We start from the raw sequence: 16812 nt of genomic DNA, 5'->3' as shown, positions 1-16812 counted from the left end.
GCTGCCTACAGCAACTCACTCCCCTCACTGATTTTTTAAGAAACAACTTGCAGGCAAGGCTTCACCAAGAGGAGAAAGCCTTAGCGTGATAACCAGGTGACGCAGTGGCAAGGCACAGGTTGTCCAGCGCCAGTCGGTTCAGGAGTCTATTTGGATAGCCAATTTTATTAAGAAAACTGGTGTGCTGTGGAGCTAATCAGTCTAGGCACATCTGTAACCAAACAGCATGATTTTTCTATCAGCCTGATTCTACTCCCAGCAGGGCTTCATTTAAGACAAGACCGAGACACTGGTTTAGCAGACAATGGAGAGGAAGAGAGTTTTACTCTTGCACTCTGACAATCCCAATTACATGCATGAAAATGCAGCAAAAAGCGAATTAGGAATTGTGGCTATGTGCGTAGATGTGATGGGGGGAAAGTTCTCCCAGCTTAGCGAGGAGCAGAGAGGACAAGACACCAGCTCTGCACCGACAGTCTGCGTCATTCTTGGTGAGCTGTTCAGAAAGCAGCCCCACAACCTGACCGACCAGCCTGGGGCTCTTTCTGCTGACATTTCCCATCCAAGCCCTGGCCACCCCAACTGGGCTCTGCTGTGCAAGAGGCTGGGCTCCCATCCCGAGCTGGCTTCAGCAGCTGAATGCAGCTTGACACACTGGTAATGGCCACATGGCTTGCACCAAAGCCACAGGTCTTCCACGCTGTCAGCAGTTTGCAGGGCTGCCCGCTGTCTCCCTCCAGCCTGGAGAGGGTCCCCAAACTTAAAAGCTGTTAAAAGTTCTGTCCCTGGAAATCTCCAAGGAAGCGAACTGGAACATTCCAATATTCTCACTTGTATTTCTAGATGAGACTGTGAAAAATGAAACCTGTCAATACAGCACCATCCATTACACTAGGATTAGCAACATCATTAAACTCTCTTATGACACTGAGATCACCACTATACAATAAAACGCCACTGCCGCTTCTGTGTATTCACTGCTCTCAGCTGTGCAAGCAGTACTCGAAGGCAAGTTTCATTCATTTTCCAGTACACCCTCCCACTTCTTTCTCTCCCTAGAGTCTCACAGATAAGCCAAGTCATTTCAGTTGTAATTTTATGTGCGTGTGCATGCGTGTGTTTGCACATGCACAAAATTAATCCTCTCTCAAAGTGCAACCCTTCAACTTTCATGGCAATGATGTACAGGCTAATTTTTCTATCTTTCTCTCCTTCCTCTCATTCTGTGCAGATACAGCTTTATTCAAAAAGCTTTGGTGATTAATTTTAATGTAAGTTATAAATGAGAGCTTTATACAATTGTATCATGCGTGAAGAGAATTATTTTTCCAATGGATTACCATAAAAATGAAGTTGCTGAAAATGTGCTCTCTCAACTACCCAGAGATCATCTGTTCTGTTTGAGCTGCCAAATAAAGGAACAGAAGAAGGGAGCTTTCATCTCTGCTGAAAGGAAGGGTCACAAGGTATATTACCGTACTACTGCCTGGCATCGTTTCATTTCAGTCTTGGCCCCTTCCAAGCCTCTGGCTCATCCTGCAAATGCAAGCCTATAGCTCTGCTCATCCGAGTACTCTTACAGAAGCAGACAGGGGTTACGTGCATGAGTAAAGTTCACTCGCTGAAGAGGTCTCTGGATGAGGCAGTCTTTTACATTTTTGGGGGGGCAAGGGGAAGAAAAGGGGGTCTCATCTTCTTTGTCCTACAGAAATCTTCAGCTTCTTCAGAATCTTTTACAGGAGAATGAAAAAAAAGAGGAGACTTCAACTGGAAGTTGCCTGTGCAGGAATTAAGATGCATTGGCTAGGCTCTTTCTCCTGCGTTCATACCAGAAACCATCCATTATTGAACCACACTGAAGAGCAGAGCTAATAGCGGGAATTTCTGCATTAAGTAAAGATGAACACACTGGACCAAATCTATCTCCAGCACAAATCCATCGACTAAAAGCACTACAGAGCTCAACATTATTAACAGTCTCCGCTGAAGGGATGATGAGTGCTGATGCAGCAAGGAAGCGACATTGAAGATAAAAGGGCACCGACAATGAAGGAGTGCAGGACTGGAACAGCAACAGGTCGCGGGTCAGCACAGAAATGGGGCTGACGCACCAACTATCAAGCACTAGAAAATATAATGGGAGATCGTGGGAGAAGCAGATTATTGTTGGACAGACTTTATAATCTACATCTCTCCCCCTCAAGTCCCAGCACTTAGCAAAAACTTTACTTGCCAATATACGTCAGTTTTCTGTCGAAGATGACTTCAGCTGGACTGAAATATGCAGGTACACACAGAGCAGTACTGAAATGGCTTGGCAGGGCTTGGGCAAACTTCAGCGTGGGAACAGTGGTTAAGCAGCAAGGATCACAGAAGAAGTATCACAGAGCAGGAAACTGCCTGGATTCTGCTGGTGACTGCACTAACTTTATGAGCCAAATGTTCTCAATACCGTGCTCACCTAACTGCCAAATTCACATAACTCATAAACAAATCACATTTCAAACTGCCGCTTTCCAACAGGAAAGTGGCAACAGCACCGTAAGAGAAGTCGGAGGAGAAAACAGTCTTGGGTCTCTGTACAGACCAGATGTTTAGGAACCATCTTGAGTCTTTCCTTTGGGAGGATAATTACATTGTATGTGTTCCATTTATTATTAAAGCAATAAAACAATGCAAGTAGAAGATAAAGGCTAAGTACTGTGGTCTCGGTTTTCCAGCCATCCACTCACATCTGGGGACCCTCACATCTGTCTGTTCATTCTTACAAACGTAATGTGACAGAGCTCATCCCTTTCAGTGTTAATTTTCTCTGGCAACACGAACGGGAGATGAACCAAACCCGTGACTGCCTTCCATTATTGTTTCCTGGGATGTGATCTTCCAAGTAATTTTATATATATGTCCTCATTTTAGGATTATGTCGCTTGGACACGTGTTAAACATTGTTGGGAAATACAACACTAATCTGCTCGAAAAGGTTTGTTTCTGAATACGTGCCATTAAGGAAAGGGGTGAAAAGCACTTGCATTGCACGTGCACGTAAAAGCTCTTGGATGTTATTTTAATACAATAATACCACAGGCAGCAATAACAAATAATCTGGCATCACCACCCATGGCACAATAGCTGTTACAGGCACAGGCCATACAGGGCTAAAACGCATAAGAGAAAGGAGAAGTGATGCCGCTTCTGTCCAACCTGGCAAGGAGATAAACCAGTGCTTGTTGCTTCATTTGGGACTCTCAAAATGACAGGGCATTCTCTCTACTTGCCTTACATAGTTATTGATCTGCTTCTGGAAAAGTAGGCCGTACATGGAAAGAAAACCAAGCTACAATAACCTGGCCCAACTCACCCTATCGTGCAACCAGCTTCTGCCTCTATTGTCCAAATACAATTCAGGTTATGATCGTAGGGCGTTGGGTAGCCGGGAGACAGTATCCGTCCTGACGACTCTCCTTTGATAGTACCCCCACACTCAGCTGAAAGAAACATATGGGTTAGTGAGAAGATTCATGACATATTATGGTTCTTACTTGGCAACAATGCAAATCTCATCCTACGAATACAACGGGGAGTATTTCTTGCCATTTAAAGAGATTCTTAAAGCCTACAAAACAACGATAAAGAGCGTCATTTAATTCAGCTAAAAGACTGAGTTATCAGAATAACTCTGCACTGCTGTGCCCATTCCTAACACCTGACATGCTGTCAAAGCTTCCCTCCACCTTTTGGACTTTGCAGCGAGTAAAGGCAGAGCCTGCCAGCATCCTGCTTTCCCGGATTCACACATGTGGGGTGAAAGAGCTCAATGCTTCTGCTCGTATCTGCAAAATGTCTTAACGATTCATCAGTGTGATAAAACGAAGAAGCCAACATACATATGTGTCTGCTAAATGAACTTCAAAAGAACGTGAGGATTTTGAATACATTTTCATAACACATCTGCTAAAATTCTTTAAGTTTCCACATGCTCACACGGACACGACCATTCATATGCAATATATGTATAGCAAATAGGGTAAAGGTTAAGATGATTCATAAATCACAGAAATTTGTCTTTTTACCTCTATAATCAAGGATAAAATTCAGCAGAGTTACCACATAAAGAATGGTTCTAACTCATGGAGAATACAGAATGCCAATGTCTGAGCACATCACTTATAACCATGAAAGCAGCCTTCTGCTCAGAGGACTAAGTCTGCGAGAACTTCACCATGTCCTGGAAACAGTAGCTAATGATGAAGTTGTTGAGTAACAGACCAACAGCACTTCACTTGGATACACAAAACTTACTACCAGAATTTTCCAAGCAAGAAGACATCCTTCTGGACAGCTACAGGTAAAAGGGCACTCAGGACTTAGCTAAGAAAAGACTGAGGGAATTAAACCATCTGAAGATCTGGAATCAAATGTCATGTAGCTCTCAAATAAACATGACTTTGAACTGTCAAATGCCTGGACACACGTTGATGCCTGCCATTATCAGAAAGTGCCACTCTGTTTAACACATTTAAGTGAAAGGACAAGGACTAGAAAAGCAGTAGTCTCCTTGGAGGGAAGCAAGAAACCTTGTCAAACCTGTGCTCAGCGCACAGTGTTTCATGTTCAGCCTGCTTGTAGAACTTTTGCAGAGATCAGGGCTCTCAATCCAAAGATGCCTTACACAGTATCCTATCCACAGCAGATGGGTGCAATCAGTATCAGAGTTAACATCATATATATTAGCAAAGAAGGAAGAAGGGGCGTTCAGCATGGTGCCCGCAGCAAAGTACTTGTTAGAGGACGTTTTAACAGCAAGAGCTGTCTCACCTACGCAGGTTGGCAGGGGTTGATCCCAAGCTCTCCTCTCCCCCGTCAGGCAGACCAGCACCCTGGTGCCTCGCAGGGTATAGCCAGGGTCACAGCTAAAGGATACGGAGCTGCCAGCAAAGTGTCCCTCATCGTGTACCTTGTAGCCAAACTGTGGGATGCCGGGGTCCTCACATTTAATGAGTTCAAAACCTGGAGCGGAAGAAACAGCATCTGTTTTCATCAGATATTTAACAGCCAGGAGATATTAACACAAGATCGTATTAATATTTTCCTCTTAAAACCATTTGCTGGAGAGAAAAACCACCATATTGAAAATTAATATTTTTTTTAATTAATATTTGAACGAGATCCCAGAAATCTGGTATCTCAGCTTTGATCCAAAGTTTCTGTATCACCACTGCCTCATTCACAACAGAAAAGGTTTGCCGGCATAATGATCTCCCCCACTCCAATTCCACTTTAGACTACAAGATCTCTATGGGAAAGACTGTTTCCTCTGGTTGTGCAATCGTAACACAAAAATACACCCTTACACCTCAGATTCCCACCTCACGACCGTATGGGCCTAAGACTTACTAGAAAACTGCAGCTCAAAGCCTTTACTCGTGTTCTCACTGTTGGTGATAAACTCAAGCCACATGCTGCTGGAAGTGCTGTTTATGCTGGTGCCGAGCATTTCAGAGCGGCTAAAGGAGCCCAGCAGACGAGCAGAACTGTTGGTGCCATCGTAGACCTGGGAGGAACAAGAAACACATACTGGAAAACATTTTATTCGCTACTTCAGGGACCAAATCATCCAGGAGCGCAAACAGGGACAGTTCCTTTAAAACCAGTGAAATTATCCCAACTAGGAGTCTGACTTGACGAGACTTCATGATGCTGCTCAGCTGAGGAGCAGGATTCACACCCTGGAGGATCTGTGTCCTCTTCCTTACACCTGAGCTTATTCTGTACTCAGGGCTGTTTTCTGAACTGAGCTCTCTTTCCAAAGGTGCAGCACAGCTACTGGGAAAAACATCTTGTCCCTACAGTGACTTAGATGTGCCTTGACCCAGCTATTATTTAAGAAAAACACAAATTTTTTTTTCCTTTCTTTTAGATAGCATGATTCTCTATGAGGATAAAAAGCAACTTCTCACTAGTGGAGATTGATATTAACTTTCCTCAGGAGCAGATGAGAAGTTGATGACAAACCTGTTGAGAGAACATAATTTCTTTCACAACGAGTATATTCTTTGCATTAGCTGGAAATCTCTCTCTCTCTCCAATCATTTGTGAGCTGAAAATATGTGGATTACACCTATCTTGCAGTGCAGAAGTATGGCACTTAAATGAGGACAGAGGCGTTCTCTGGGAAGATGGCTTAGCACAGCAGCACACATCTTGTAATATTAATGCCTCCTACAAAACCATTTCTTTGTGGTTAATAGAAACTCAGCCTGGATTTGTGTCCTCCTATATAGAGTCCTGAAACTTGTAAATGCAGATTAATCTAAGACTGAGTATGGGAATGCTGAAGAGCTTGAGTCTGGAGTTCTGCATTTAAATAAACCCCTTTTTGGGAGAAATCAGCCTTGATTCTTAAAGCCACAAAAATAATTCTAAGAACCTCACACTTCCTCATGTGTTAACAGTTTCCCCAGCACAACTATGCAGATAAGAACTGAAATTTAGCTACAAAGGAAGAACCCTTGACATTCCAACAAATCTCTTCATCTCAGGGAAGACTTCACAGCAGAAGGTGCAGTGATACAGCAAAGATGTCTACGCTTTTAATAGATACAGAATTTGTTTACACATCCATCTGCAGACTGAGGCCTCAAATAACCAGCTAGGCTGAAGTGCAGAGGACATTCACTATCGCCTTAGGGCTGCTGCCAGAGACCGCTATGAGCCGGCGAAGTTCAGAGGCGCTGATTTCCTAAAATTACACAATATGTTTTTAAGCACAGCAAACCAACGCACAGCAGTGACACGCGCTGATCAGACAGTGTCCCTGGGCTAGAAGATATTGTTTTGCAGATGTATCATGTCTATGTCCTGCTCTAACCTTAGAGGGGATACACGCAGACAATATTCTAGCCCAGCTGCCCTGCCTGAAGTTCAGCCTGGTCCATGGTAATTTTGCTGCTGTCTTCAAAACTGCCATGCCAATCACTTAACGACACAGCAGTGACTACTGGTCACTAGTAGTCCGAGTATGAGTCTCTCCTAGAGACTTCCACAGCACTGTCAGTGCTGTCTGGGCCTGGGTGGCATTTTCCAGAGGTTAGTCTCAGCTAACTCCATTACAATTTTGGAACATCGTTTCCCTTTCAGATCTTGCTCTCATTAGCAGCATGGTAGCGTTTCATTGCTAGAGACGAAGAATTACCTTGAGGACATCTCCTGCCTCCAGTTCAAAAGTCCTGGCTTTCAGCTGGATCCCCTTTCCTGGCTGGGTCTGGATTGAGTAGATGCACTCATGGTTGTTGTTATAGTTTATTGGATAGTTGGGGGACAGCAGCACACCTTGGGTTCCAGTTACAGATGAACCACATTCAGCTACATAAAGACACAAAACCACATTTTAATAACCACATGTATACTCTAGCCATACAACACATGCAGGTGATTCCTCCAAACGGCCACAGATGCTCACTCCTTCCTATACCCATCTGCCAACACATCCATGGACTCTATTTCCAAGTGCAGTCAGTAAACAAACCGGTACTTAATAGCATTTCTATCATCACTAAACCTCAGGTGCCTTACAAGAGCGATTAATACCCTCTCCTTACATGGCCAGGGAAACCGAGTCACAGAAAGCTGGCATGCTCAAATGCTATCTTGGATCCCAATTCAGAAAAACATTCCAAAATCCCTGGAAAGCCACCACCTACTTGAGACAGCGCCTGTGTTTATGTTCCTTCCCGATTCATGAACCAGAAGGAAAATAAAAAAATATTATTAGCTTGACATATTTGAAGTCTTTGCCATATTTAAACAAAGCTCATCCTATACCTATATATAGTAAATAAAAATCATGGTATTCATTCAACAGTCAACACGGCACACCGATTGCTGGTACCAATGTGCTGCAAGCGCCAGAGCTCTTTGTGCAGAAAGATATACTTATTGAAACTTCCAAATAATCACAAATGATAAAACTAAGACTGAATTTCATAATCTTCCCCCCAAATAATTTCCTAAAAGCTAAAAAGGCAAAATTTGATCTTAGTTGTTGTTAATGCTATCCTCAACTCTCTAGTTCCCCATTTGACAGTATTTTAAAGGACCTCTTGTCCCTTGCTCCCTGCGTTTTTTTTCTTCCCAGCTTTGCAGCTAACAATTACATCCATTCCCATCAGAAAAAGACAGAAACGGGGGATCCTTTTGCCTCTCAGTTTTGGAAACGAGCTCCAATTTACATATCTTTGTTTGCTCCCCAAATGTCACTCAAAGAACCACAGTGGGCTCAGGTTTTTCTGTGGCAGAGACAAAACTGACCGCTCTTGTTCAAAAGACAAGGGGCTGGGGACAGAGGAGGAGATGCTGATGTGGGCATCCCTACAGACCTCTGGCTCGGGGAACTGGAAGGGCAGGGGTCATTAATGTTACTGCGGCTGTTTCTCCCTTCCCTGAGAGCAGTTTACATCCCATGACGGGTTATAAATGGCGATGATTTTAGAAAGAAGGAAATAAGGAAGGAAGGAAGGAAATAAGGAAGTAAAGTTGATGCTTTCCCTGTTGTTATTCTCTATGAGCTGCAGTCCATCCCTGTTCCATCACATTCTTGTAGTAAGACTTCTCTCCTCCTTCACGAGATCTGCTTCCTTTTCTACGCTGTGTGAACAGCATTTGATTCTGAGCCAAATTTGAAGTTAGAAGATTTGTGTGACTCAAAACTTGGCAGAATGATCCTCTTTAGAGAAGGAGGAGGATGGCAGCTTTGGAGGTTCAACCCATCTTGGATGTCAGGAGATCACAGTTTAATGTTTCCAGAAAATAGCAACAACCATCCCTCACCTCTGTATTTTACGTATTTTAATTGCAAGCTTTTAAGGACACAGTCTCTCATACGAACACACCACAGCGAGTGTAAGAGGACTGCTATGGGCACGTCCTCACTACACGAAGTAGCGAGCAGACATTCAAGCACATCCAAGTGCAAGAAGCAGTACCACAGTGATAGCACCGAGCTCCACCGCAGCATGATGTCAAAACGAGCTCTAACCTGCTGTTACCACAGGGAGGAAGCAAAAGTCCCCAACGCTCAGATACAGCTTGAGGACCTACTTGCAAAACGGTGTCCAAAGGATGTCCTCCTCAGAGGACGCCTGCTGCCAGCAGTTGCTGCCTTGTCCGAGTGCCTGATTTCAGCTAGGACCGTTGCAGCCAGTTTGCTACGTATATATACAACCTCCCAACACATGTAAATCTGCCTTGCAACCACCATGTGTTTAGGATTTTTCATTACTCCCCGATCAGTTCCCACATGAGCAAACTGTGAGTCCTTGTTTTCTCCGCCTATTTACCCTGAAAGAGTTCCAGCTGTAAAACACTGGCTCCCTGTTCCTTTGAGCCCTGGTGTTTTGCATGCACGGCTGGGGAGAGTCACTCCAACTTGCCCTGGAAACGGCTCTTCTGATGAGCTAGCTCTGCCTCATCTCCCCAAGTCCTTCACAGCATACAAAGTTGCTGGAGCTGAGCAAAACCATCACGTGCAGCTTTCTGCGCTGACTCTGTGTCCGACACTCTGCCACCTCTGCTGGTCCTCCATTAAAGCACGAGGGTTAAGCAAGGAAGCAGCAGCAGATACACTGAAAGGCGGTACTTTGGAAGCAACTTTCTCCTCCTCTCTTGCCACGTATGAAAAGCAGGACATTCGCTTTAGCACAGATGACCCAGGGATGATGCTGGAGACATCACCACTCGGGACCTGGGCTGAAGCAGCAGTCGGTGGGGAGCATTCCTACCCTGGAGAGAGGGGTTGGCCGAAGGAACAAACGGCTCTCGTTTCTCTCCAGACCCATCTCTAGAACAGGAACCGAAGACAAAACGTCTGGCTTGTCTGGCAAAAACAATTAAATCTTCTGTGATCTTAAGTCTCCAATATCCATCTGTATCCAGGGTAGCACACAGACCTGAGTGTGCAGTGGGGACGCTGTGGAAAAAGCTGTCACCCTGCCACCAGAGCTCTGCACTAATCACCAGACAGTGAATTTGACCCATTATTATAAAACCACCATGCTAATTCAAAGCCAGCTGCAGTAGGGAATTGGCAAATGCAAGTCAGTGTGCCCACTTAGCGATGATGTCTTGAGGATCAAGTTTAAAGCTTTGTTATGATTCTTTTTGATTTCTATTCCCCTGATTAGCTTTTTCTGCAACCTGATTATTATTCATGCCCTGAAGAGGCTGCTTGTCACAGCAGGATGATGCAACCCTCTGACCGAAGCATTAAGCAGTGCCGGGAAACGCATTCAGCATGACATGACTCAACAAACTGACAAAGGAGACTGGCTCTTGCTGGGATGCTCTCTTTGCAATGGCCCTCAAAGGTCACTAACACAGATCAGTAAAACCTACCTAGCAGGCTTTGCCAGAGTGAAAACAGGTAAGAGATCTGGTCTGCCTGATTTGGACGAATCCCTCATGGCTCTGGGTGAGCCAGGCAGCAGCAGGGCACTGAACAGTTGCCTACTTACTAAACTGTACAACAGAAAAATATATTAAATCTTTTTGCAAAGGCCTGAAGCACCCTTCTTCCTCTCTGCTTTCTTGCTGTAGCACATCGCTACTTTTGTTCTTTTACGCTAACCGTTATGCTTGGAGCGTACTGGGGGCTGGGCAGGGGGGTGCTCTGCAGACCTTGCCAGACAAGAGTGTCTGTAGCCCATCTGCATCAGGGACGACAGCCAGAAACTAGCTCAGTGTTGCAGATGAATTCTTCCTCTCCTCTATCCTTAGGTTTATTATTAGTATAAATAAGGGCTGGAGGGATTGCAAAAAGGACGTGCAATAGTTAGGAGGAGAGGAAGTGAACGGTTTAAGGTACAAGAAACCTCTGGAGGGTAAGGAAAAGGTAAAAGCCAGAGGGGGTTTCCCAGACGCATCTGTACGGTTGTGGAATTTGCATTGCTTAAGATCACCCACCCAAAAGCAGCTTTCATACGTCTGGACTATTAAGCTTTACAGCACTCTGATTCAAAGGGAGGATGGTCTTAAAACGACGCTGTTTTACAGAAACTATCCCGAAAGGGATGATGCCTCTCCCACGGCTCGCGATTCCTTCACTTGGACAATCACTGGGGCTCAACCGCAGCACTGAGGATGGGCTGCAGAGACATAGGGCTTCCGCTGACATGCGTGACCCCGTCTGCCACGCGCCTGGTGTGCTCCAACTCCGGGGAGGAATGCAGCCTTTCTGCCTGTCCCTCCCGTCCCCGCACACAGAGCTGAAAGCTCATTCCAGCTCCCTCTCCCCCCCCATCCCTGCACCAACCACCCTGCGAGCTGAAAGATGCCATCCCGGGGGATGCCACCCATCCCTGCCCACCAAACCAATCCAGCACAGCGTAACCAACCAAGCAAAATGAAAGCACATGACCACCTACCAACACACCTTGGCAGAGGCGAACTCCACACACGCCGTCTCCCCCCGAGGCAGGTGATGCGGGATGCGCCCTCCAGCCGATAGCCAGGGAAGCAGGAAAAGGTGAGGACATCCCCCACTCCGAACTGCAAGCCCTTTCTGATGCTGTAGGCTGGGACCTCCGGCTCGTCGCAGGGCTCCAAATCATATTCTACAGGGGAAAAAGACCCAGACATTTATGGAACTCCATTCTCCCTGCTAAGGACACCCCAGTCCCGGAACACAAGGATGAGGAGGAAGCTCCGAGTTTTGATCCCGCTGGAGTGAAGCTCTGCAAAGGAAGCATCTGTGCAAGACCATGTTTGAGCCATGAAGACCAACTCGGGTTTCACTCTCCATACTCAGCCCCCAGGGTGCCGCCAGGATCTTGATTTAAACCAACTCGAAACACAACAGGTCTCATTTTTTTTGTCACTGTTGTCAGACAAACAAGAAAGTGACATCAGCGGTAACGAAACACGATGGAAATTTGTCATTCTCCCTCTGGTTTAGTCAAATGAAGATGAATTGATCCGGATGGGATTTCTGCTGCCTCTACATTACTAATCCTGAAAATGAATGAACACAGCATCTTGCTTGGGGAATGCAAGAGAACATTTAAGCTGCTGCTAAATGAAAGGTCATGTAGCATTATGGCTAAGAGCCAAATGCATGTCTTTGACCACAAAACGTTTTGAGGGTTATTTTTTGAAAAATAACAGACCCGCGAAGTAAAAGGTGTACATATATATCTAAAGGAAGGTAAAAATATAACTGGCTCTGTCGTGGTTTAACCCCAGCCAGCAACTAAGCACCACGCAGCCGCTCACTCACCGCCCCCCCATCCAGTGGGATGGGGGAGAAAATCAGGAGAAGAAGTAAAACTCCTGGGTTGAGATAAGAACGATTTAACAGAACAGAAAAGAAGAAACTAATAATGATAATGATAACACTAATAAAATGACAACAGTAGTAATAAAACGATTGGAATGTACAAATGATGCGCAGGGCAATTGCTCACCACCCACCAACCAACACCCAGCCAGTCCCCGAGCGGCGAATCCCTGCCCCCCGCTTCCCAGTTCCTAAACTAGATGGGACGTCACATGGTATGGAATACACTGTTGGCCAGTTTGGGTCAGGTGCCCTGGCTGGGCATGAGAAGCTGAAAAATCCTTGACTGTAGTCTAAACACTACTGAGCAACAACTGAAAACATCAGTGTTATCAACATTCTTCACATACTGAACTCAAAACACAGCACTGTACCAGCTACTAGGAAGACAGTTAACTACATCCCAGCTGAAACCAGGACAGGCTCCCATTTTCATTTTCCAACAAAAGAAAGAAGTCCCCAAACACATTAAAAATACTACTTATAATTACATAATTTGAGGCAAATTTTTTTTAAGGCAAAAAGCCATTTTTCCTCCATCAAAATGAAAGTTAATTGGAAACTTTCTGACTAGTTTCCACGGAGTATCATATGCAAATCCCTGACTTCAGAGGGCAGAACAACGGTTATCAGAAACCAGTTCTCTCAGCGCAGCAGGTTTTATCTGCATCTATGGCAACAGCTCTGTCTGTCAAAGACAGTGAGCACGTCAGCACCGAGCTCCCCAATAAAAATGGTCATTTCTCTTCCACACCAGCAGGCCAAATTTGCAGCTGTTGCCCTCCGGACTAAAAGGTATGCTGAGATAGAGAGAACAACAGCACCAATACAATAAGCTTTTGTCCATGAACCGATTGTTTTACGGAACGGCTTGTCGGGGCACTCAGGCAGAAGAGATTACATTTTCTGAAACGTGTGCACAGGCACACACTTTGGCAGTCATTTGTAGGACTTCAGGTTAAAGGACACAGTTAAACACCTTGCGCACTTCAACCAGAGATTACCCACACACGGCGATTTACAAGTGCGATGATCTGCTCTGCATAAGCAAACGTGCCTTTCTTTGAGTCTCTCTCCAAGAGCACCCCGCACACGCTACTCTTCATTAACAACTTCCGAAAATCCAGAATTACATTTGAAGAAACCAGCATTTTGTATAATCACAAACAGTCAAAGCCAGCATCAGAAGTGGCTTGGTCTAGTAAGCGCAGGACCAAACTGGCTTACTGGAAGTTCTTAGGGCAGAAGCTGTCTCGCACAACCAGATCTTCAACAGCCCAGCAGGGGCGAGAAGGGTTGCTAAAGTCAGCAAAATCCCGCATCCCTTGATGCCCTACGGGCACCAGGAGGTCTGCTTTCATCTGCTATTATAGCAAGTCGGAGCTAGTCCAGCAAGAGAAAATACTGTTTCCAGTTCCCCAGCAATGCCAGTGGGCTCATGGAAACCTGGCCTAGGCTATACGAGGCATGTGTCACATCTAGGACAGGCTGAAGCCAGCTGCAGAGGCTGGGTCACTGGATGAGCATCCAAGCAGAGCAATGAACCAAAGGAAAAAAAAACCAGAGAGACCAGACGGACAATGGGAATGACCCGCTCTGCCTTGCTCCTTATCCAAGAAGTCCAGATTGCTCAACATTGCCTTCCAAAAGATCCCATCTGTCCCAGCTTCCCACGTTGGAAATGCTGTACCTACTGCAGTGATTTTCCTCTGATAAACACAGAAGGAAGGCATCTGGAGGGAACAGGGATAGCATAGCCTAAGAAAACTTGACCTGAAACTCTGACCATAAACAGAGCAGAAAAGATGGTCGGGTGAGGAGGGAGAAAGCAACAAACACATCTGTAGTGGGATGTCATTCCAGTGGGTTCAAATCCAGGCATCTACTGGGGCTCAAGGCAGACAAAATTGCTGCATCTGGTGATGCGGGGACTGCAAGGAGAATATTTCTTGGGACATACCGTGGTTTAATGCTAGAATAATTTACTGGGGTAACAAGAGAAGTGACCATCAGTGACCCAAATCACATGTAACTGCGTCAACAGAAAATTATTCCCGGGATTTGCAGAGAAGTGGGAAGGAAAGGGGAAGAATGAAGTCTTTGTCCACCCCTGTTCTTACCTGAGAAGGTGATGTTGAAACCCTCATAGGACATGGAGAAGTCTGAGATGAAGCGAATTTGAGCAGAGAAGTTTCCAAAGAGCCCTGCACTAAGCGGGGCAGGGAGCCGAGACCCCGTCAGTTGCTTCAGTGGCTGAACAAAGCTGGTATTTTCGGTGATCAGGAGGTAGTCATGGCCATTCTCCAAGTGAAAGGTATGAAAAGTGAAGAACACACCTGCAGGGAAGGAAAAATAAAGATGGCTTCAGCCAACAGTGTTCGCATGGCACCCCTTCATCCCAGAGCCAAAGCCCCTCTCCTCTCCGAGACACCAGTATTGATTCCCTGTTTCCCAGTAACAGCAGGCCAGCCGAGAAGGAAAAGCACATGGAAAACCATGGACACGTTTATGTTAGAAATGAAACAGATGAAAAAAGTAAAACAAGGGTATGGTACAAGGCCCAGAACAGAGAAAGGCAGTTAAGATCTTCGATTCCTGTGCCTTTGTAACGCAGGAACAGAGACAACACAGGCTCGCTCGAGGGACGGATCAGCCGCAGAAAGGACTGAGCCTGGCGGCTTAGCGGAGTATTTTATTTTAAAAGTGTTGACCTTTAGATAGATAGCAGGAGCAGCAAAAGCTGTAGTTGCGAGGACTTGAAAACAACAAAAACAAGTAAGTTCCAGAAGGAATTCATACCTAGGAAAATAGGACTTAAGCCAAGTATCAAGGTCAGAGAGGCTTTTCCAGAAGATAAAGTATGTCAGCAGCACGACTGCAGGGACTTCCTATGCCTTCCTACGATGGGACCGAATGCTGGTGCCCGGAGGTTGGAGGACAACAGGAGCGATCATGCATGGACAGACCTGTGTTTCCTCAGCCAGAAATGGCTCGTCAGGCCGTTCAGGTGCATCTCCCAAGTTAGGGCTACGTCAGGCAGCCACGCTCCCTCCCGGCAGCACCCCAGCACCCTTCTCGAGGGCTCAGCCCAGCCCTGTCCTGCTGGGAAGGGGCTGGCGCCCACCCTTCCCTGCTTGTGACCCACTGCCAGGACCTGCCGTCCCCTCCGAGGCACGCGGTGGGAAGCGCGTGTGCAGCCCCTGCAGATTTGGGCACCGCGCTCGGAGTCAGGGTGGTTAGCCTGGGTCTTGCCAGCCGGAACAGATCTCAGAAGTGAAGAGAATCCTACACTTTTATCCTCGTTATACTGACAAAAATAAACCCCACAACGGATCCAGCTACAGAAAGACCAGACAAACAGAGGAAAACTATTTTGTCTCTTCCCAATTCAATTTCAACAACTTGAAACATTTCAGTGAGAAGGCTGTGACCTTGCTGCATTCGTAAATGAACAAGAAAGGAGTAATGGATTACTTAAAGTATCCTTCACACCTACAGACACAAAATAGTAAGTACTTCAGGCTTTTGCAAAAGCCTCCAGCTAGGTGATTTTTCATGCTAGAATTCAAACGCAATTAGAAACACTTATTCTCTGGAAAATAATTCTATCTTTGAAAAACAAAAAATGGCAGCTTTCAGAGAGCAAAGCAAGGCAGGATCTTATATCAGAAACCCTGTCACATTATCATCACACGAAGTTAACAAGCTAAAGCGATGCCTAGCAATAAAAAAGCCTCTTTGCATTTATATGGCTTCTTTCATCCAAAGATCTTAGCACACTTTCTGAGCACCGAGAGGCAGGCTCCCAAGCCCCGGCTCATGCTGAATTGGGCTTTACACTCCTCATAACCCCGCTGAACTCGCCAGGGCTATTTGCAGAGAAACAGACTCCTCCATGCAAATGCAAGTGCCGTACCCTGGTCTTCATTAGTCACAGTTAGATCCCTACCTCCTCGCACGCATCAGGAGCACCCAGTGGCACGACCAAGTCACTTCATTTAAGCCAACGATTAACACCACAGAGACTGCCAGCCTGGTGAGACCCAAGGGCTGTCTTGCTCTGCATCCCATCTCTGCCAAAGTACGGCATCAGCTGCTTCAAAAGCAAGCACAGGAAATCTGTAAATAAGGATCAGAGAAATAATCTTCTCCTTGCTCCCCATTCCCCATTAATTTCTGGAGATCAGGATGAGACCAACCTAGAGACTGATTAAAGCTCTGGAGCATGAGATTTAATATCCATCCCAACAGGTTTTTGTCAGAATCAAATTATAACTCTGAATATTCCATTTATCCCTAAGTCTATCCAATTTCTTTTTGAAGGTTTACTGGTCACATGCAAGCAGTTCCCTTCCAAGAAATGAAGGTCAGAGAGGCTGGTAACCAATACAAAGCCTTTCCCGCAGAAATCACTGGACTGGGAAGAAGCAGCGCTCACAGGGTCATCTCAGCTGCCCTGTTCCCTCCCCATCTTTATCCCTGCA

General features: G+C 45.7%; 1 protein-coding gene across 1 annotated transcript in view; it reads right to left on the bottom strand.

Annotated features, from left to right (window-relative positions):
- The window catches only part of CSMD2 (CUB and Sushi multiple domains 2), a 307074-nt gene that overhangs the window by 90240 nt on the left and 200022 nt on the right, over nt 1-16812 (bottom strand). The window contains exons 20-25 of the mRNA XM_010576319.1: nt 14449-14664; nt 11418-11606; nt 7193-7362; nt 5395-5551; nt 4816-5007; nt 3359-3485 (exon numbers count right to left, since the gene is read on the bottom strand). Of these exons, the coding sequence (XP_010574621.1) occupies nt 3359-3485; nt 4816-5007; nt 5395-5551; nt 7193-7362; nt 11418-11606; nt 14449-14664 (1051 nt within the window). The remainder of the gene's footprint in view (nt 1-3358; nt 3486-4815; nt 5008-5394; nt 5552-7192; nt 7363-11417; nt 11607-14448; nt 14665-16812) is intronic.

This window comes from Haliaeetus leucocephalus, unplaced genomic scaffold (assembly GCF_000737465.1).
Source record: "Haliaeetus leucocephalus isolate CR32 unplaced genomic scaffold, Haliaeetus_leucocephalus-4.0 Scaffold517, whole genome shotgun sequence".
Classification (NCBI taxonomy): Eukaryota; Metazoa; Chordata; class Aves; order Accipitriformes; family Accipitridae; genus Haliaeetus; species Haliaeetus leucocephalus.
The sequence above is the reverse complement of the archived record's forward strand: the minus strand, read 5'-3'. Positions and strand labels throughout refer to the sequence as shown.